Below are 23,390 nucleotides of genomic sequence, written 5' to 3' on the forward strand. Positions count from 1 at the left end.
TATGGAATCACCTGGCAATGACAGAGAATCACCTGGAGTGCTCATTTTAATATTAATGACCTCGTTATACTACTGTACATTTGCATGGCAGAGTCGGAGACAGCTAGGAAGCTCGGAATGGCCAGTAAAATACTGTCCCACTAAACTGGCTGGAGCGGGTTTAGCGACTACATTAAAGGCAACATTAAGTTTTGAGAATCTTCCCCTTTGTTTCTTCATTCTCACGTTGGAGTGATTGTGTCTGGATATTTCAAGGTGGCAAAGCGAGATAAGATGGTTAAAGGCCTCTATCAGAAGACATATAAGAAGGTCCTAGATATACCCTAGAGGAGAAAAGGGATAAGATACAGACCTGAAATATCTGAAAGGAATTACTGAACAAATGAACCTTTGTCCAAACGAGGAGAAGCTCAAGAACTAGAAGAGTCAAGAACTACATCAGGAAATTTTTTTTTCACAGAAAGGGTGGTGGATGCCTGGAATGCCCTCCCAAAAGAGGTGGTGCAGGAATTCAAAGGGATAGGGCAAGAAGATGTAAAGTAAGCCACAGTGACACAAGTGTGGGGAAAGTAACCTGAACAGCAGATCTAGTGGTACATGTTTTAGGACTTAACACTATAAAATAGATGTTCTTGGTTGCTTCAGGTCTATACTGTAATTCAGTGTTTCCCAAAGGTGCGCTGAAAACATTTCTAAAGAGTCATGTCCCATCGTTTTCAGAGGTGACAGAAAAAGTTCCTTAGCTGAGGTGTTATGAAATAGCTTCCACTTTTTTCCATTCTGGTAATTATGGCAAAGCCACAGAATTTAAATTATTTTGCAGTGGACTACCCTTCAGCTGCAGCAGGAGACTGATGAAGTCTGGGAGGCATAAAGCATAATCCATTTGTTTCAGGTGAAGCTCTTCTGAGGGTTAAAACAGCTCATGTCAGAGATACAAAATCGAGCAGTTCATGTAGGGAATTGTATGTGTGGATACTGTACAGCGCTGCCAAACTGTTTATCCTACTCGGAGTGAAAGAATAAATTGGGATTTGAAGAAAGGTTGAGGCTTTTTCTTTTCTGTGATAGTTAATATTTCATCATTAGAACTAGTCTAACAAATCTTTTGCACATAGTTTCTGAGACTGTAATGAAATGATATGGCTTGAATAGTGTCAGTGCCGGCTGCACCATTGGAAGTGCATACACTGAATTTGTTAGTGCAGTATGCCAGCTGCTGATCTAGCATGGGTCACTGCTAGAACTAGCTATATTTCTGAAGCACTGCTATATTTCTGAAGCACTGATAGCACTAGCTTGAGATTTTCCAGCATTAGCTGAACTCAGGTGCATCCAGTTAGACTACAGGCAGTACCAGGGTTTCAAGACTAAGCTGGACAAGTTCCTGCTAAACTGGGACGTACGCAGGTGAGGCTGGACTCATTTAGAGCACTGGTCTTTGACCTGGGGGCCGCCGCATGAGCGGACTGCTGGGCAGGATGAACCACTGGTCTGACTCAGCAGCGGCAGTTCTTATGTTCTTATAATCTTATTTGTGTCTGTGAACATTTATATACCGAGATCTATATGAATTGCCTAATCAGGCTAGTCTTCACTAGTCTGGTACCAGCTGTATTTCTGGAAATCTTGATGCTAAAGGACCATGGATTTGATATACTGTGGTGCAACCAGTGTGGTTTATATATATGCAGGTACTTTTTCTGTCCCTAGTAGGCTCACGATCTGTTTTGTACCTGGGGGTCATAGGGAGCTGCCGTGGAAACTGACCCCAGATCCCCATGTTCTCAGCCCACTGCATTAACCATTAGACTACTCGAATACCCAGCTCTTTGTGCCTTGGCTGCTGTTTTAACTGGGCATTACACATTTTCAGAGGTCAGAATATTGAAAAGGACCTGGGTGTACTGATAGATAGGACCCTGAAACTGTCGGCACAATGCTCGGCAGCGGCAAGATAGCAAATAGAATGTTAGGCATGATAAAGAAAGGCATCACGAGTAGATCGGAGAAAGTTATAATGTCGCTTTATAGGGCAATGGTCAGACCACACTTGGAATACTGTGTCCAGCATTGGTCTCCCAACATAAAGAAAGATATAAAACTGCTGGAGAGGGTGCAGAGACGAGCAACGAAGCTAATAAAAGGTATGGAGAACTTGGAATACGAGGAACAACTTAAGAGGCTGGGATTGTTCTCCCTTGAGAAAAGGAGACTGTGAGGGGATATGATTGAGATTTTCAAAATACTGAAAGGAATCGACAAAATAGAGCAGGAAAAAAATTATTTACAATGTCCAATGTGACACGGACAAGAGGACATGGACTGAAGCTAAGGGGGGGACAAGTTCAGGACAAATATCAGGAAGTTCTGCTTCACGCAACGAGTGATGGATACTTGGAATGCTCTCCTAGAGGAGGTTATTGTGGAATCCACCGTTCTAGGATTTAAAAGCAAACTAGATGCACATCTCCTTACGAGAGGCATAGAGGGATATGGGTGACTAAAATTGGTTTTCTGTGGCTATAGCTTTAAATAAATAATTTTTTCAACGCTCCGGAATTTTGAGCCGTCAGTAGAAAAGATTCTTCTGCCGGATGCAATTGATTCTCTATCCGCTCCTGATGAAGAGAACGAAACGGAGCTCTATCGAGTGGTAGTATCTGCATTGCTCGGATTACCAAGGACCCCTTGAGGTTTCCAGAGTTTGGTTTTTCATACAGTACATTTTCAATGTTTTGAACTATTTGATCTGCGCCCTAAGTGACTTTTTGCACTGTTTGGCATGTTTTAGAAGCGACTTGATGAATCTTATGAACTTTATGAATGCTTTAATAGTCAGCTATACATGCCAATGCTTTTCAGCTGTGTAAACTAGTATCTCCGGATACTTTTCTTCAAATTTATTCTAGCACTTTAGGTTGTGTATGCATGCATTTATAGTGTGCAAGTAACTTATTCATTTATTTATCGGCGCATTACAATCAGCTGAGGGGGCTTGATCTGAGTTTATATTCCACACTATATTTTTATATATCTGTTTAAGTTGTGGTATTTTAAAGTTTATTGCATTTATTTATTTATTTAGCACCGTATTTATTTATCTGGCACTGGCACTGGCACTAGCACTTTACCTTACACATAAGGCAAAATCTTGGGAATTTTATTTAAGCCTTTTATTAAGTTTATCTCTTAGAGGGACTGTTATATGTGGCTTGTTTAACACTTTCTTTTCAGTGTGATTTACACAAATCTTGGACCTAATGATGTATGAGGTAGTACTTATTTAGACTTCGTCTGATGCTGGTTCATCCATAAGTTACTATCTGAGCTCAATACCCCTCGTTGATTCCTTAAGAGCTCATACTGAGGTCCCTCAAGTTTAAATCTCTTTCTTATTTATATTGTCTTTTTACATGCTCATACAGTCCTTCTAAGAATTTACTTAGGTTAGCCAATTTTTGATATTTCTTTACAGTTAGGACTTTTTGGCTACTGTATAGTCCTTTAGGTTAGTTTTGTGACTAAAATTTTGCCAGGTGTACACCTGGCTGGGCCTCCACGTGTGCGGATCGCTGGACTTGATAGACCGAAGGTCTGATCCGGAGATGGCAGTTCTTATGTTCTTAACACAGGGCTAGACAATTTATTTTAAGCGGTATATCAAATTTTAAATAAAACTTAAAAACTTGAAACTGATACCTAAGCACAGTCCAACAATGGTGCCCCTTGGCCCTTCCATTGCTTAACTGAAAAGACATTAAGACCCATTAAGTGCTGAGAAATATTGTACAAAACAAAGCATCATATTATTTATAATTAGAAGAAAAACATCATCATCATTTATTTATTTGATATGCCACAAGTTACCACCAAGGTGTATCTATGCAGTTTAGAATACAAACAGCTGCAAAAAGAAATGGTAGAAATAGAGACTGTCTGAATTCAAGATAGGCACGTGGGATCTCTGAGAGAAGAAGAGATAATGGTTACTATGGATGGGCAGACTAGATGGGCCATTTGGCCTTTATCTGCCATCATGTTTCTATATGATCTGTTTCTATATAAGTGAAAGAGAGAGAATAAATTGTTAGTAGAGAAGGGACAGAGAATCAAAGAAAAGCTAGTCTGAAATGGTAGGTTTTGAGGGATGCTTTGAAAGCAAGAAAGGAGGTTTCATGTTGAAGGTGGATTTGGAAGGCATTCCACAATTTAGGAGCAATGTAACTAAAGGCAGATTTGCAAGTAATGTGCAGACGGATTACAGATAAGAGAGAGAGGGAAGCTGAATAATGCTGGATAATGGATGGCAGTGAAAAGTTAAGAGCACGATAGGGGAGAAACCTCTGTGCTGCCCCCTTTCCCTTGGTGCCCTAAGCACATGCTTATTTTGTTTAATAGTTTATCCAGGGCTGTGGAAACATGTTTCTAGTGCAAAAGGCATACGAGTCTTGAACTAGATTGTAGAAGGCATCATCTACCTTTTTCTCTTGGCTCTGCCTCCTGCATCTCTGGGCTGTGCCCATCTCCTCAGTTTTTCCTTCTACAAGCAAGTTGGAAGGTGTCTTTCTGATCTGCTCTGATTTAGATTTTTTATTTTCAGGTTTTCATTCAAACTGTGAGGCTTGTGGTGCTCTTGAGGTTCCCACTTTCACTGGCACAGCTCTGCCTGGGAATAGACACAGATTTTGTGGTCAGAAGTCTGTAGCCAGGAGGGCAACTTTTTTTACAGGGAAGTTGCCTGGCCAGTCTGCCTTAATACTTTGGTGGCTAGGGGAATATTCCCCTTGGAGCGCAGCTTGCTCCTGTTTTTTACCAGAACTTGGGCGCAGTCTATGCAGTCTCTTGTTGATCCTGAGGGCTTTAGTGGGTGCCAGCTGAGTTCTCCCCCCCAAAAAACAAACAAACAAAAAAACACGTGAAGAATTGTGGGGGTCTGGGGTCTCAGTCTCATTCAGAGTCTGACTGACAGCCTGAAGAAACAAGCATTTGGAGTGGCTTTTCATGCTTGTCTGAGGCAGCTTTCTTCTCCATTGTCAAGTTGCAGTTTGAGCTGAAGCAAGCACAGCACTAGTACAACAGCAAGTACAGGCTATCGTAGCCTATGGGAGAAATCAGGATGGTCTACAAATTGAAGTTTTAGAGGTTTCTGGGGTTGGTATTTGGGTCCCCCACCTCCAAAAACCCCTTTGTTGAATTTTCTGTTCTTTTATTTAGCTCTCCCAGGCCATGTTTTGGTGTTAAAATGCTGCCTTGGCAGCCATCTTCAATTTGATTTTAAAAACCTCTATCTCCCTCAAAACACCTCAGTTTTGCTTAAAATCATTCCAAATGAACTCCTCAGGCTGTTTTAATGTGGATTCATACCTGATTTGTGCTGAATGACTGGCTGAGGAGTGTCCATGTTTAATGTGCTGCAGGAACACTGGGCTTAGCCTTCTCTAGTTCCTCTAGGGAATCCCACTCTTAGGTGGCTCAGTTTGGGGGTGAAAATCCCCCCTAGAGCACTCAGGTAGCAACTTGGTGGATTAATTGAAGTGCAGATGCGCAGACACCTCTGGGACCAGGAGGAGACAAGGTGAGTTCCTGCAGGAGTCCTCAGGGCTCCCTAGTCAGTGGTTTACTCCAGGTTTTGTGTGTTTAATGTTAAGGGCTGAAACATAACATAAATCTTTATTTATATACCACAAAAGCCTTTCAGTTCAAGCCGATTTACAGGAAAAATGGCTGAGAGTCAGCGAGCTAAAGCAATGGAGAAAGGACTGAAAATTGTATAGATTGCATAGAGGGAGGATAAGCAGGGTTCCGATGCCTATGCTGGGATGTGTAATTGAACTCTGGAATTTATTGCTGGAGAATGTGGTAAAATCATTCCAAAAAGAAAGTAGGGAAGGAACTGTGTACATCAACCTAAGATAAAGAAGAGTTTATTGAATACAATCAACTATTACAATGCAAGACATATGAAAAGGCAAATCTATCTTGTGGTTCCTTCCTTCCTTTTCATATGTCTTGCATTGTAATACTGTGTTTACCTGGAAATAAGACGGAGTCTTATATTAATTTTTGCTCCAAAAATCGCATTACTGCTTATTTTGGGGGGAGGTCTTATTATTTTTCATGTACAACAATCATCTCTCCCTTCCTCTCCTCCACCCCAATTCTTCCTCTTTCCTTTCTCCCTCCCCATGTGCAGCATATTTCCTCCACTCTCACCCATCCCCTTGTGCAGCATCTTTCTAGCCTTCCTTCTCATCCCCCTGTGCAGCAGAACCCCACCGACCCTCCCACCATGAGACTGACAATACCGTACCTCCAAGGCCTCCAAAAACTACAGCGGCATCAGCGCTCTGATGGGGCTGCTTTGCAGTCTTCCCCTCTGGGGCCTTTCCTCTTCTGCATCACTGATGATGTCATCAGTGATGCAGCAGTATCAGTGATGTGGCAAAGGGAAGGCCCCGGCGGGAAGACTGTGAAGTAGCCCATTCAGAGCGCCACCACCGCTGCTGCTTTAGAAGACTTTGGAGCCGGAGGTATGTCAGGTCTCACCGGGGTAGGGGTCGCTGATCGATGAGTCCAATTTTTTGGGCAAATCAGGCAGCACTAGTGTCAGGGATAGAGTTGGGGAGTATAGGGGACATTCGGGGGGGGGGCTTTAGGTGTCAATCTTAACTAGGGCTTATTTTTAGGGTAGGGCTTATATTAGGAGCATCTTTAAAAATTATTTTCAGGATGGGTCTTATTTTGGGGGAAACACGGTACTTGATTGTATTCAATAAACTGCTTTATCTCAGGTTGATATGTACAGTTCCTTCCCCACTTTCTTTTTGCTGTGTATTCACCATGGGGTGGTTTGCCTTGTTTTTTTGGATTGCACCTGAAATCAGTTAGCTTAGCAGGGTTTGAAAGGGGTTTCCTAGGAGAGGTTTCCTAGGAGAGAAGTCCATGGGCCATTATTGAGATAGCTTGGGGAAATCCAATGCTTTTTCCTAGGATAAGCAGCATGGGATCTGTTTTACTACTTAGGATCTTGCTAGGAACATGGAACCTAGGTTGGCCACTGTTGGAAACGGGATGAAGGGCTTGATGGACCTTCTGTCTGTCCCAGTATGACAATTCTTATGTTCTTAATTTGAGTGATTTTGGGGATCTCCTGATGCAAGAACCCCAGAATCTTGCTGTGATATATAAGTTGTGCATATGCTTGTTGAAGCAAATGCTTCAAGATTATGATCTAGGAAGAGACTGCATGAGTAAAGTGAATTGAACTTGTATACATCTATCTAGAAATAATTGACTTTACACACCAGAAATTTTAATGGAATTGGTAAAACCTGTAATATGTAAGGCAGGCTATTATTGTTAAGCTGCCATTTTGAATAAAGCCAAACTCAAAACACTAAGGGCTCCTTTTACTAAGCTGCTATAGCGTTTTTAGCGCACGCTGAATTACTGCGTGCACTAAACCCTCGCTGTGCGGCTAGAACTAACGCCAGCTCAATGCTGGCATTAGCACGTGTGACAATTTAGCACGCACTAAGCGCGCGCTAAAACTGCTATCGCAGCTTAGTAAAAGGAGCCCTAAGTGTGCTAACCAATTTAATGAGCGTTAACAATTAGCATGTGCTAAATGCTAAAGAGGCTCATTATATTCTTTTGGGTGTCTTAGCATTTAGTATACTCTAAATCAGTTAGCACACCTTAGTAAAGGGACCCCTAAAAGACCATGACTTGCATGATCAGAGGTGCAAAAACCTTCCTTTTTAGAAATGGCTAGTCAACATGTATTATTTTAGTAGAGTAACATATTTGATGCCCTGCTAGAGACGAACTTGTAGTGCATTTCAGAGATTCACTGGTGTGCTACCAAACGCTATTTTTCCAGGCTTCTTTTTGTGATATATTTCTTTTTACCTTTATTACCATGGACCCCTGATGAAGGTTGTCCGAAACACGGACCGTGTTGGGTCCCCTGTCTGGTAAAAGGTTTTTAGTTAAGATTTATTTGTCAAAATAAAATTTGCCTGCACCGTGTACAAGTCTGCAGTTTTGGTTTGTTTTCTCTGCTAGAGACAGAGCATGATGTGCCTGGGGAAGAAAGAGTTAAAAGTATTGGCTGTATGAGCAGATTGCGTTTTCCTTCTGTGATCTAGGCTGACAAGACATCAGTATTCTATTCATCTGTTGGGAATTAGGCTGTTAATCCAATCAATGACTCTTTAGTGAGCTGGGTCTGCCTCCTCACTAGGGAACAATTGCATCAGATGCTAGATTGTTTAAAAGCTAGTGCACCAGCCCCATGTCAGGTGGAATTTTCAAGCACTCCCTAGTGAATTGGGGACGGGGAACACTGTCTCTGCCCATTTATTCTCTTCCTAAAAAGCCAGGTATTAACCCTCATCCAAACTAAAGTGACATGCAGCAGTCCCTGCAAGCCCAGGGAAATGAAGAGAGAATTTAATACAATTGAAATCATTCGTTGACTTTCCATCACATTAGGATTGATGAGACTTAGACTCACATCTATCTCCCACCCCAACAAAAGGCATTCCTAAGAAGTTCTCTTATTGTCGTTAATAATTTGGCTTCATAGAGAAAAGATATTTTAAATTAGAACTGTCCAAAGTTTAGTTTTTCTGTAGATGTGGCTTTTCAAAACAGATTGTTTATGTGTACACAAACACAGACATATATAGTAAGAAAGATGCCATGTATTTGTGCTCAGTCATTTTTGCAAATAGATTTCAATGGACTTGTAACCCCTCTGGAGCATTTTAAGTGATCATTGAATAAATTTTCAAGAAACAGCACCTACATTCTTTCTTATTAATATTTCATGGACGTCTGGACTCAGGCCTAGATTCTTAAAAAACCACGTTAAAATATAACGAGCGATTGCAGCTGTTCTGGTAGCGAATTTTAAAAAGCGAGTCATTCTCCAAGAAACGCTCATATAAATGAGGTTGACGGAGAGTAGCAAAGACTCGCTAAATTTGCATGTGCCCATCGCTGGTGATAGCAATGGGCACAAGCACAGAAAAACACGCAAAAACAACAACAAAATAAAACACAACACCGGGAGAGATTTTCAAACTCTCTCACTGCCAACCAACACCACCCCTCTGCAGTGGGACAGATGCCCACTCTCTTCTGCTGCCAAGCGACCCCCCCCCCCCCCACCCAGCAGCGGGAGATATGCCCATTCTCTCCCGCTGCCACACAAAACCCCTCCCTGCCTCTGACCCCTCTTCCCTGTATCTTTAATTAGATGGCTGACTGGAGGGATGCCTACTCCCTCCGGTCAACTGGCCCGCCTCTTCCAAAATGGGCCTTCCCCTCCCCGGTGCATCTTGGGATGCACCGAGGAAGGGCCTGGAGTTCTGATTGGCCTAGGTTGTTTAAAGCCCCTCCCATAGGAGGAGCCTTATACAACCTAGACAGTCAGAGCCTCAGACCCCTCTCCGGATGCACCAGGAAGGGGCCTAAGGCTCTGATTGACCCAGACACCTGAGGCCCCTCCTATGGGACATCTAGGCCAATCAGAGCCTTAGGCCCCTTCCTGGTGCATGCGGGGAGGAACCTGAGGCTCTGATTGACCCAGGTTGTATAAGGCTCCTCTTATGGGAGGATGCACCGGGGAAGGGAAGGTCCATTTTGGAAGAGGCAGGCCAGCTGGCCAGAGGGTATAGGCATCTCTCCGGTCAGCCATCTAATTAAAGGTACGGGGAGAGGGGTCGGAGGCAGGGGGAGGGGGTATAGTGATGCAGCAGGAGAGAATGGGCATTTCTCCTGCTGCTGGGCGGGGGGGTTCGCTTGTCAGTAGATAGAGTGGGCATTTCTCCTTCTGCAGGGGAGGGGTTTGCTTGGCAGCAGGAGAGAGTGGGCATCTCTCCCACTGCTAGGGGGAGAGGTTCGCTTGGCAGCGGGAGAGAGTGGGTATCATCTTAGAAGTCTTAGAAAAGGAGCTTCTTGTGTGTTGAATGACTGGAAAGTATGTATCATAAACTTGTGCCCCCTCTCCCTTGTTTACGAAGGCAGGCCAGAGGGATGCCGCCTACCTCCGGCCAGCAGACCCACCTCTTCAAAATGATGGACCTTCCCCTCCTCGATGCATCCTGGTTTGCACCGAGGAGGGGCCTAAGGCTCTGATTGGCCCAGACATCTAAAGTCCTTCCTTTGGCAATTTCATCAGGCTTCCCTAAATTTTATGAATTAAGATATACAGCCATAGATGCAGAATGGGAAAAAAGGTTAAGTACATTAAGCCAATTTCTGTTCAAGCCTTTTAGAATGGTATATATCTCCATGAGAGTATTCTCTAAACGGAAGAGTTTAAATCTTTTGAATCCTACTATGAAAGCTGTTTCGTAACTCTGGAAATCTTGCTCTTTTTTCTCCTTTATTCTGTGCCTCCCCTCATACTCCATCCTCATAGTGTCTCTTGTTTCCCAGCACAAGCTGAACATGCTTCACAATGCTAATGCTCAATGTCAGGGGTTTAACTAAGTACCATATGGGCATGCGACTTAAAGGGGACCCATGCAAAAGAAATAAACCATTACGTATTATTTAGCCCTTAGTCTGCTTTATACTTCTCTCTGCCCAGTAGAATGTAGACAAAATGCAGTAGGGTTTGGGACAAGATCTTTCTAATACATATCTGAGAAATAAAAATTTAATTAAAGAAAATGTGTCTTGTCCTGAGATTTTTGTTCTGCCTTGCATTCAAAGAGAAAAGAGGGCTTTCTGGGCAGAGACCTAATAACTTTTTTCCCCCAATTTGACCATCCTACACATTTGGCAGAATGTACCTTTAAAGTCATTTTGATTGGCTTGTCACCTTATACAGTGACTTGACTGCTTGATAGGAGTGGGAGGAATGTGTAAGTTGTACCTCAGCTCTCCACTGAGGTTCTGGAGGAATGATAAAACAGCAGTAATAAATCATTCTTTTTAAATAATTCGGCATACAGATAGGTTAGCAAAAATTGTGAATATATGGATGATTTCTTCTAGTTTGTACCCCATTTCTGATATGAGCTATGTGTCAAGTCTTTGATTACTCCTTTACCAACTCTCACAAATATGATCAAAGTGCATTGGGATGCAGCTCTGACCCCTGAACTTGTGCTAGTGCCTGTTAAGGGACTGTTGGAAAAACAACACACAAGTCCGAGTGTTTAAGAGTAACAAGTATCCCACTTCCAAAGCAAATGAGCAATACGTTCTCTTAGGCTTCCATGGCTAGCATCATGATTGTTGCTGTTTTCTGGGTCTCGCCGCATCTGGGTAGGTAAAACCAGCATGTCGGTTACTTTGGTACACCAGTGTTTGTCAACTTCTTCAACCCACGTAACCCCTAAGTCTAACAAATATCAACCAAGTACACCCCCCCCAACCAGTGTCCACCCCGATCCATCCAAGCCCCACCCCAGACTTGCCCAAGCTCTGCCCCAGACCCTGCCCCCATAATAATAGTACTAATTGTAACACAATTTCTTCCATTCATTTTTTTTGTGGACATTTGTATTCTGTTTTTTTTAAGAGGTCAGGGCTGATGATTTTAAAATGTTACCTCAGTAACTGTTACAGAAAAATAGACAAATATAGTGCAAAATATAGACAGCAGATATAAATTTGCAAAACTGACACATTTCGATCACTAAATTGAAATAAAATCATGTTCCCTACCTTTGTTGTCTGTTGATCTCTGATTGTACTTCCTTCTGTCTGTGCTCTTAATTGTGTTTCCAGAGCCTTCTTATCCACTAGCTGTTTTTCTCATCTTCACTTTCTGCCCTACAGAATTCAGTTTTTCTGCTTTCTTCTCAAAATCTGCTTTTCCATGTCTTCCTTCTCTTCCTATCTCTCTCCTCTCCCATTGTCTGGCATCTCTTTCTCCTTCCCTCTCTCCCTCCCCCCCATTGACCCTTCTCTCCCTCCCCCCAGTGGTCTGCCATCTCTATCCTTCCTTTTCACCCTTACTACAGTCTGGCATATCTCTCTCCCCTCCATCCCTTCCATTCCCTGGTTTGGCATTTCTCTCGCCTTCCTTCCATCACCCTTCTCCAGATCTGACATCCCTCTCTTCCTTGAATCATCTCTCCTCCCTCCCAGTGTAACATTTCTTCCTCCCTTTCTGCCCCCTGCAGTCCAACATCTCCCTTCCCTTCCTCCTTTCTGTCCCCCCTCCCAGTCCAACATTTCTCCCTCTTTTCCCTCCACCAGTCCATCATTTCTTTCTCTCTGCCTCCTGCACACTTCCTCTCCAACAGACTACATTCTTTCCCCAACCAACATCTCTCTCTGTCCTTCCATGAATCTAACTTTCCCTGAGTATGACACTTCTCCTTCCCTTCTTTCTGTCCTCCTCATCCAACATCTCTTCTTCTCTCTCTCCATGAGTCCAAACGTTCTGCCTCCTTGCACGCTTTCTCTCTCTTTGCCCCTTCCCTTGCATGTTTCATCCCTCCTTCCCACCCTCGTATCTTCTGTAAATTCTTCTTCAGGCAGTTGCTATTATTGGTTCCTCATAGAATGGTCCAGCATTTCTCTCTTCCCTCCCTCCCATTGTACAGCATCTTCACTCCCTTCTATCTTGGACATTTTCCCTCTTTTTCCCCTACACTCCTGCACAACATTTCTTCTTCTCTTCTCCATCCCCATGTGCAACATGTCTTCCTCTCTCAGTGGCTACCATCTCTTTCTCTTATTCCCTGCAAAGGGAGTTGGGCAAGAGAGAGAAAAGATTCCAGGGTGCATCTCTCCCACCTCCTCTACAGCAACATCCAACATTTCTCCCTCTCTCATCAGACTGTGTGCAACATCTTTTACCCCTGTCCATCAGCCCCATGCTCAACATTTCTCCTATCATCCCTCTCCAGCACCATGCCACATCTCTCCCTCCACCATTATGTCCAACATTCTTCCCCCTTGCATCCCTTTCAATCTGTCCCACTGTTCCCGCGCCAATACCATATCTAACATTTTTCTCTCTCATCCTTCTCTTCCCCATGCATCTTTACCTCACTCCTCTCTCTCCCTATGCCCAATTTTCCTCTTTCTTCCTTCCCCCATGTGCACCATCTTGCCCAACAATTCTCCCTTTGTATTCCCTCCCTGCTATGTCCAGAGTTTATGCCCCTTTCCTCCCTCCCTTCTGTGTCCTGAGTTTGTGCCCCCTTCCCTTTTTCTTTCAGCCTTTGTTCCAAGTTCATGTCCCTCCTATGTCCCAATACGCTCCTCCTTTCTTCCTTTGTCCCACATTCATGTCCCCTCTCTCCCTTACTTAGCCCATTGCATTTGCTCACTTCCTTTAGGGCCGTCTAGGTGGGCTCCTTTTTTCTGCCTTCAGCTACATTTGCTTCTTCGCAGGGCCATGGGCAGCGGCTTCTGAAAACTGCACATGTCTGACCCAGAAGCCTTCCCTCTGATGTTAGCTTCTGGGTCAGCTTTGGCAACATGCTGGGAGCATGCATGCAGCTTTGAGGAGGGGGGGAGCGTGTGGCTGGAGGACAGGAAGGATGCCTGCTGAGGTAACACATGTGATCCCTGGCGGTGGCGGTGATGACTGATGATAGTGGGTCCACCTTGAGGAGGAAGAGGGGGTGGAGACAGACCCATTCAGTGCCACATAACTCCCACCAGCAGTTCACGTACCGCATGTTGAGAAACTCTTTGGTACACAACTGGACAGTTGTAGCATGGCTAATTTTGTAAGTGTCTGTGGAAATATTGGCCCGATATTCAGCAAATGGCAGTCAATAGTTTTTTAAGCTGCTGACTTTTGAGACTGAATTTAGCTGGGATATTCAATGCTAGGTCATGTCTGGGTTCCTGCTCCAAATGTCTGGGTCAGTGCAGTCACTCAGGTATGTGGGTATGGCTGATAAAGTACTGTAGCCACCAACCTAACTAGACAAAGCTAGAACAACCTTTTGCAGGATATGGAAGCACCAGCACTAAATATCACCAGTGCCCTCATATCTCATGGCTCTGTCCTGACTCCACCCCTAGACCACCCTAGTTCTGCCTGGACAAAACCATAGCAGAACTCCCTACAGCTATTTCCTAATGGCGATCTACACGGGGCAGGAGCGTAGGAAGATCGCTCCTGCCCTGAAAGCCCGCTAGACCACCAGGTAAGGCCGGGATGCCGGGGGGAAGACTTATGGGGAGGGGGAAGTGTACATGAGTTTGAGAACAGAGAAAGGGAAAATGTGCCATCATGTTACATTGTAACTTATTCTTTGCTAGATTGCTTTAAAAGACTCCACAGACTGCTGCCTAACTATAAGGTACTCCTCCACTAGCCTATATTTGCCGGCTCTTGTTCTGAACAGTTTCTGGCATTTAGAATTATTAATTTGCTCTCTTCATGCAGAACATTTCATCATTGTTAGGCAGCATTTTATAAATCACACTCTTAACTTACATGATTGACATGTATAAGTCTGCATGATAGATATGACAGAAGATAAGTCTGTTTTTTGAAAGGACCTTATGCACTTCCAAGCAGTTATCTCTCCTCTGAGACGCACATAACTTTTCCATTTCACCTGATGCACTTCTGCATAGATCTTATAAAGTATGCACATGCGTTCAAACCTTGCCCCTAGGAACACTTACAGCCTCTTTTACAAAGCCTCACGGTAACAGAAGCCCTTTAAAAATCTATGGGCTTCGAGGCCGTTAGCGCAGTGCAGCCACTAGCATGTCTTTGTAAAAGAGGCCGTTACTCTCAACTTGGAGAAACTTATGCACATACAGGATGTAGACATATATGTTGAGCAATAATCAAGTAACAATCCTTTAAATAATTTTTTTAATAATTGATCAGACCTTCAGATGTGCATTGCCAGCATTCACTCTATATGGATTAAAAAAATAAGACAAAACTTACGTTTTATAAAAATTTTAAAATGTCAATATTGGATTGATGATAAAGTGGGGTGCATTTAGCACTATAGAGTAAATGCTCATGCTGCACATCTGAAGGTCCGATAATTTATAAACATTTTTTATTTAGGGGATTGTCTGACGTTTATTCATCTGAGTTTGTGCTACTATAACCTTTTGACATATACATTTAGATATAGAAGTGTTGGACAGTTTTTATACACAGGCATTTCTGCGCGTAAGCCACTGCTTTAAACACTGAAGTGTCCTATAGAATTTCCCCTTTAATATAAAACAGACTTGTAAACCAGACCCATGCCAAACGGTCAGCATCAAGCATCTGGAGCATCATCTTGGGGATTTAATTTACAATTAACTTCTCCTTGTAAGATGCCCCAGTTTCAATTAGTTTGTATAAAAACTGCAGTAAAAACCTTTATTAATAATGAACTCAAGTCCTTAACTATACCCAATCCATTTCCTTGGTTAGGTTTTATTGTTTGGCTGTGTCTACAGTTCAACAAATGAGATGTCTTTCTATTAGTAGTGGTTTTCATGCATGCATGTATATGTCAGACCATTGTGGTTGCCGCATGAGTCTACTTTGGAATCTGCAGGATATGACATTTATATTTAAGTACTCACCTGCGCTCAAATATAGGGCTTGCTTTTTTAATAGGTGCCAATTTTTATAAAGGCAATATATGTTCAGTTTAATAATAGGGAGTCCTAATGCTGTGCGATGTGAACCTATTCTGTAATGACATCTGGGCAACCCAATTTCATTATTAAATACTGGTGTTAACCCACAGTAGGCTTGCCCAGTTATGCCAAATCTATGCCTTTTATGCACTGTAGCACTTATCTATCTTATATAAGACTGTGTAATAAACTCGCACATGCAAGGGATTCATAATTGCATGTGTTTAGTTATAGAATCACCTTTGTATATGCTTTTATAAAATACACTCCCAGATCTAGGCCCAGTAATGTTCTGTAAAAGGTATAGGCATGGATTCTCCAACCAGCGCTGATTTTGTAGGCGCCGGTAGGCACCCAAGCTCAGTAAAAAAAACACCAGTGATGTTTTTTAACATAAATGAAGTTTTTAACTGAATTTGAAGGTGCCGGAATCACACCTCCGTAGGTGCTTTAGGCCACTTAACGCCACAGTGGGTGTGGCTAATACCAGAATTGGTGTTAGACGTGATTCCTCATCAAAGGTAGACACGGGAAGGTAGTCTGGGAAACTCTGGCCTACATTTCTGGTGTCTGCCTTTGCCAAAGGCGCAGTTATGTACCTGGCGCCGTTGCATGATTGACATGCGATCGGCAGCTGCTTTTAAGATGGCTGCCGACAACGGCACTGATTACAGAATCTGGGCCTTAAGGTATGCAGTTATTTACATATGTGAATGTGTATTCTCTAAATTAATTGGATACATTACAACTCTGCCTCTACTGAAATTACAAGTCCGTGAATGCCTATGAGCAGATTGCCTACTTTTTACTGTATATACCTGAATATAAGTCGATCCGAGTATAAGTCGAGACCCCCATTCTTCCACCCCATTCCCCCCCAAAGGAGGAAAAATGGTTGACTCAAATATAAGTCGGGCGTCTTAATATTCAAGTGCCCTGCCCTGCCAGGATCTGCACCCAGCGCCCCCTCCCTCCCCTGTCAGGCTCTGCACCCAGCCCCCTTTCCTCCATCCTGTGTCAGGCTCTGCACCCAGCCCCCTCCCTGACAGGCACTGCACAGCCCCCTTCATTTCCTGCCCTGGTGGTCCAGATGTGAAGAGAGCAGGAGCGAGCTTTCCACACTCCTGCCCCACTGCTAACCCACTGCTGCGAGTTCCAGCTTCAACCACTTTGGCACTGCTGCTCGGTACTGCTCAGCAGTTGAAGCTGGAACTTGTGGCAGCGACCAACCAGGTTAGAAGTGGGGCAGGAGCTTGGAAAGCTCGCTCCTGCCCACTACACCTCTGGACCACCAGGGATTCCAGCGGCAGAGGAGGTACAATGGACAGGGCAGGGAGTGAAGGGGGCTGTGTGCAGTGCCTGGTATGGAGGGGGCTGGGTGCAGAGCCTGAGAAGAGGATGGAGGGAAGGGGGCTGGGTGCAGAATCTGACACGGGCCACTGATTCCAACAAACATATATAATTTATAACCAACAAATATATTAAAACAACAATTACTTAATAAACTTCAAAACACTTGAAGGAAAAAAAAAATCTAGAAAATCAGCATTGATATACCGCCCTAATCAAAAACATTTTGAACAAACTCTTGAGACAGTCAACATCACCAAGCCCTCACAATTGCTCAGGTAATTGGTAATTTGCTCACTCTCAAATCCATACTATTCAAAACCCCAGCATTTATTCATAAAGTTTTAATTCCTTATACTACTTCGAGAGTACTACGGTCAACAGAACAATATCGATTGGTTGTTCCTTCTTTAAAAGTAATTAGTACATGACGTCATTCTATTTTCTCGGTTACGGCTCTCCAAGCTTGGAATGCCCTGCCAATTTACTTAAGAGAGGAAAGAGTTTTAGACAAATTTAAGAGCAAACTTAAGGGCTTCCTTTTTAAAGACGCTTTCAGTGATTAACTGAATTCCTTATGTTTCTAATCGCTCCTTAAATTACAATAAATTTCTTCCCCTTTTCCCAATGTGTTACTAACCTTAATTGTTTCTTTTATATTCAATTGTATTTCTTACTGTAACTTTCCCATTATTTGATCTTGTATGTAAAAATAATCTTGTTAGTCATGTTTAGTCATGTTATATTATGTTATGTATTTTATGATATTTTAATATGTTTAGAAATAATTTTGTTAGTCATGTATGTTTCCCCTAGCTTTGTAATTTTTATCTGTACATCGCTTAGAATTTGGAATAGGCGATTAATCAAATCTTATAATAAACTTGGAAACTTGGTTCCATAACTGTGGTTCACACACATAGATTATAGATTTCCAATATTCTTCAAAGTGAATTTCACAAACAGATGGGACCACTAGGGTATTACCGTTCAAGGAACGTAAGTTCTTTGTTGGTCAATAAATACAAAGGGAATCTTAACAAAACTGGAGATTTCCTGCCAGGCAATGTTTTAAAAAGAAGTAGCAATAATTTATAATGAATACAATACTCAATTGGCAACCAGTGCAATTCTTCAAGAATGTGAGTGATATGTTCAAATCCCACTATAACTACTACACTTGTGGTGGCGAGTGTGAGTCTACCAAAACCCACTCAAAACCTACTTTACCATCATATAGGTGACACCTATAGGCATAAAGGATATTGGGATGGACTTAGTTGGGTCCAGTAGGTTTTGGAAGGACTCACCATAAACTAAAAGGGGGGTTATGGTGAGATGTGTACCTGGGACCTTTGATGTGAAGTTCACTGCTGTGCTCCCTAAAGTGTCCCACTGCTCTGCTGGGATGTCTATGTGACCAGTCTACTACAAATGCTGGCCCCTCCTACATCCCAGTGGCTTTGTTTAGGCATTTTCTGTTTGGATGGTTTGTTGGATTTACCCAAGGTTACAAGAAGTGGGATTTGAACCCTGGCTAACCTGATTTTTAGCTGTAGATCTAGCCTCTAGGCCACTCCTCCTTTCTCCTCCTTTGTTTGCTGATCTTTATTGCCATATATGTGAGTTAATATTTGTGGAGTTTTATTTAAACCTGTTACTGCATTCGGTTTTGTCTTGTGGAAAGCAAGCAATTCGCTGACCAGAATAATGATGCAAGTTGGATATTATCAAATAATATTGCTTTGTGATGCAAGTTGGATATTATCAAATAATATTGCTTTGTGTCTTTATCTACAACATTCTGTTACATTGAGCAAATAAAATAGACTCTTTAGTGAAAGTCATGAGCAATTAACTGAAAGTTGTCTTTGTTTTGCAGGACAGTGAAGGACAGACTGCATTACATTATGGTAAGGGAACACAATTTATGGGAGGAGGGATGTGCTGGGGATAGGTCACAATTCAGAGCTGAAAACAATGGTCCTGGTGCAAAGGGCAGATTCAAAAAGAGACAAAAACGTGGCCAGATAAAGGAACTGGTACAATCATGGGGCAGGTTCAAAGTCAAATTTAAAACAGGTCAATTTCAGCTGGTTCATGTTTGCCATATATTTCAAATTTTCCTTAGATCCTGTAGGTAGGTTTGTTAATATTTCCCCTGTGCACTTGGGGAAAATCCAGGCAGAGAAAGTGCAGATTTGCTGCATATTCACCAATTGGAGCAATGCACATTGGAAAGTTCACCAAAGTGATTTTATGAATCTGCAAAGTAATTGAACTAGTTCACAAACTTTGGGGATTTTTACATTCATTCATTCATCCATCTCTACTAATTGATCAGAGGGAAGTACCAAACCTTGCCAGCAAACATTTATGTCTTGAGTGGGCAGACTTGTTGGGCCGTGGGCCCTTTTCTGCCATCATACTCTATGTTTCTGTGATTGCAGAGGACCAGTTCCTATGGGTCCTGAAATGATGTCCCCTGGCATCTCTCTTAATTTCTTTTCCAGGCCTCATGGGAAAATTAATGTCTGATCATCCTTATGAGGAGACTATAATATGGCATATAAAATCAAACAAAGTAATAAGTAGATTGCTGCTGGAGGGATTTATGATTGTTGAAGTGATAACAGTAGTTTGCCTCTAGTGTTGGTTTCACAATGGCATTGGTATGACAGCAGGAATTTTTTTCTTGAATACCCCTTGTGTAGTGTTTCTGGCTCTGAAACCAGAAATAGTTAAAGCTTGTTGTTAGGGTAGGAAACCAATATGTCTTCCCCCCCCCCCCCCATTTGAGTTCTTTGGGGCCTGACAGGTGTCCTTGTGCCAATAGCTTTCCCAATTACATTGAATACACAAACCACTTCTGAGATGGGTTGTAAATCCAAGTTTGTGGAGATTAAAACGGGGATGTACTAGCTGGTTAGCTGGGGTCAAAGCTGATCAGGGGTTACATTCAGGCCAGCATTTGTATCATGCCCTTTATACTCTTTCCGAAAGGAGACAAAAGATTGAAGGCAGCTCACTACCTTCCCAGCTGCATTCCTTCTAGCCTCTCGGCATTGTTTCCTGGTTGGAAGAGCATTTTCTGATGAATTCAGGACTTGTTGAAGAGTTGATAAGCCTGAGCGCTGTCTTCCTTATAAATGACCTGTTAGCCTTGTCCTCCTCCCATTTCCCTCTCCCCAGGGATGACTCACTCCCCTTCTCTCTGTCCCTAAGGAAATCAAGGTACTCGTTTCACTTGCTGTCACATGACTCCCGCACCAGGCAGGTTGCTTGTCTTCACTGCCCCCCTTCCAGAACACCATCTGTTCCATTTCTATGCTGGCAGGGGGAGTGGGAGTGGATGCTAGAGCGAGAGAGGAGAAATGAAAGGCCCATCATAAAACCCCAGAGGATTAATGGAGTTGGAAGACGAGTGGCGCTGAATGAAAATTCATTTTCACCTGTGCCACCGTCAGGGCAGCCTCTTTGGCACTTGACAAATCGAGGTTCCTGGGGAGTCATAAATCCAGCACGTGTTATCATCTCCTGAGAATTTCTCAGGCTTTCTACTAAGGCAGCACTGATTACTGAAGGCAGTTACCAGCAGCATCAACATGTATTGTCTCGCTTTCCTCTTTGTTTTTCCAGGCTCTCATCCATCCACCCACCAGTGTCCCCTCTGTCTACCAAGCAAGCATTTGCTGGGGACACATGGCCAAGAATGCTTTAGTGTGCTTTTCTTCAGCATAGTCATATGCAGCAGCAGGTGTTCCAGATTTGACCTGTTAAAAACGGCCAGACTTACATTTTTTCCTCTTGGCTTCATAGCATGGAGTAAGGGATTGAGGCCTATGTGCACAATATAATTTCAGTCCTCAGAAGAACACACGAGTGTGATTTTTGATTCAATTGTTTTATTCAGGAGCATGCTTCCAAATCTCACTTAACATTTTATGCTGTCAACTGAGATATTTCTGACTTCTACGTTTATTAACTGAAAAAATAAGTGTCTGGAGAATTACACTCTAGAAAATTTTAAAATATAATAGACAAAAGTTGCTTACCTACATATGGTTTACGTATTAAAGACTTCATGTGCTTATGCAATCCTGCACTGGGGAGGAAATTTAAGGTCTGATATTTTCCTTTTGTGGCAGGTTCCTGAGGAGAAAGAAGGGTTTCTTGATGTACACTTTTGCTGGGTTAGATACAGAAGGGGCTGAGGTTTGCCCGATCTAACCCTTCTCTTGTTTCTTTTTGTCCCCAGCCTCTGCCTGTGAGTTTTTGGATATTATAGAGTTATTGTTGAAGTGTGGAGCAGACCCCACACTCCATGACCAAGATGGCTGCCTGGCTGAAGAGGTGACAGAATCTAAGGAAATTTCTACCAGGCTGCAGCAGTATGTAACTACAAGAAATACATAACTGGCCTGGCGAGCAACAGATTGCAGTAGTATAGGAGTATACTGGCAATAAATCCAAGCAATTGAAATCCTGTCAGATTGTGCAGTTGTTATTGAGGGGTACATGATGGTAAAGAGAATGGGAGGGGCTTCCCTAATCTATTTTGAAGGCCTCATTTCAGTCCACTTTTTCATTTTTCCGTTGCATTGGAGCAAAACCAGATCTCTCTCTCTTTAATTGTGACTGTTCTCTTGCAAAGTATTTGAGCTGTGATAGTGAAAGGTAAAAGTGAAAAGAAAAAGCTGAACATTAAACTATGTTTTGTTTATGATGTGCTAGATCCTCAGGGAAGTAGGGCCAGCTGATGTGTCTGAGCTGCTGCTGCTGCTGTCTGAAGGGCAAGCCTACTTGTGTGCTGTCAGAATGACTTAAAATTAGGGGAGGGGGATTTATCCACAATGTTTTGTTGTCATCCTACTACCCAGCAGATGATGGCTTACAATGCCCTATAGTCAACACATAGAAAAGGAGCTTTCATCAAAATGAACAAACAAGCTTCATCTTCCCTTCCCTCCCCTTTCCTTTTTGTTCTCTCCCTTCCCCTTCCCCTTCCCACCTCCCTTTTATTTTTATTTTGACTTCGATGTAATTTTAAATCTTCCCCTCCCTCCGTGCCTATCGTACCTACTCTGTCCATATCTTTGTCTGGTTTTTATGTTCCCCTATTTTTATTTTTTTAAATTTCTATTATTGCATTTTTTAAACTCTAATTTTAGAAAAACCGTACAGATATTTGTTTGATGGTCGGTATATCAAATTGTAAATAAACTTGGAAACTTCCCTTTCTTTCTGCTGCTGATAATCACTAGGGCCTTAATACTGCAAAGAACTAAACTGCACAAAGAACATAGTATAACACTGACAAGTACCAGTTAAATCAGGCCCAGATATTCAATGCCAGGTCATGCCGGTGCACTGGCACTGAATATCTGGTGAATATCTATATCAATTGCACCAGCACTGGCTGCTGGAACTCATGTGGGTCCCCACCAAGTTTATTCAAAATTTCTTATACCACCTAATCAAACATCTAGGCGGTGTACAGAGAAAAAACCCATAAAATCGAATTAAAAATTTCAGCCAGGACTCACATAAGACAGTTTTGTGGGCCTTAGCTGAATATTGGCCAGCACTCGCATAAACCTTGGTATGATCCTTTAGTCTCATTGATCTCCCTTCCAACCCGTCCCCCAAACAGTGCTCCTACCTCCTCCTCCCTACATCAAGACCTTTTCCTATCCCATCCCACCCCCGACCTTCCCAATCACGATAGAACACACACCCCCCCCAGGCCTACCTTAGATCCCTGGTGGTTTGATGGGGGCAACAGAACATCGGTGATAGTCTGCATTTGTATTTGCAATTTCATTGGGCATTCTGGAGTTTTTTAGTCAAAATATTATATTAACAGTAGAGAATATTTGGTAACACCATGACTGCCTTTTTAAAAAAAATTTTACTCGCATCATCCATTAGTTCTGAGTAGGTTTCAATAAAAACATACTCATTAAAAATAGCAAACAAATATGACAGTGACAATCATATACACAGTCACATAGAAAGCCTTAGATTAGGTAATTCCCTCTCAGACCTCAGCAGTGTAGCCAGTATGAACATTAGATTTTTTCACATATGGCATGTCAGCACCAAAATCGTCATCAGTCTGATTTAACAAATATGATTTCTTAGAATAATTTAAAGTAGAAAAAAATATTTTTAGAGTTAAGTTATAATCATCTTGGTCTACGCGGAAGGGGGTCACTCCGACATAGAGCTATGTTTCGCCTATATTAGACTTTATCAAGGATATCCTCCTACAAATTAATAAACTCTGTTAGAAACAATCTACTTGCTTCTGCCCCTAGTGGCACCATATCTCAAAAAAGATATTGTGGAATTAGAAAAGGTACAGAGAAGGGCAACAAAAATGATAAAAGGGATGGGACAGCTTCCTTATGAGGAAAGGCTAAAGTGGCTAGGGCTCT

At 42.6% G+C, this 23,390-nt stretch overlaps 1 protein-coding gene across 1 annotated transcript in view; it reads left to right on the top strand.

Annotated features, from left to right (window-relative positions):
* The window catches only part of ACBD6 (acyl-CoA binding domain containing 6), a 251,487-nt gene extending 230,049 nt beyond the window's left edge, over positions 1-21,438 (top strand). The window contains exons 7-8 of the mRNA XM_033916788.1: positions 18,833-18,863; positions 21,209-21,438. Of these exons, the coding sequence (XP_033772679.1) occupies positions 18,833-18,863; positions 21,209-21,366 (189 nt within the window). The 3' untranslated portion in view covers positions 21,367-21,438. The remainder of the gene's footprint in view (positions 1-18,832; positions 18,864-21,208) is intronic.
* Positions 21,439-23,390: the final 1,952 nt, after the last annotated feature.

Source organism: Geotrypetes seraphini, chromosome 12, assembly GCF_902459505.1.
Source record: "Geotrypetes seraphini chromosome 12, aGeoSer1.1, whole genome shotgun sequence".
NCBI classification, from domain to species: Eukaryota; Metazoa; Chordata; class Amphibia; order Gymnophiona; family Dermophiidae; genus Geotrypetes; species Geotrypetes seraphini.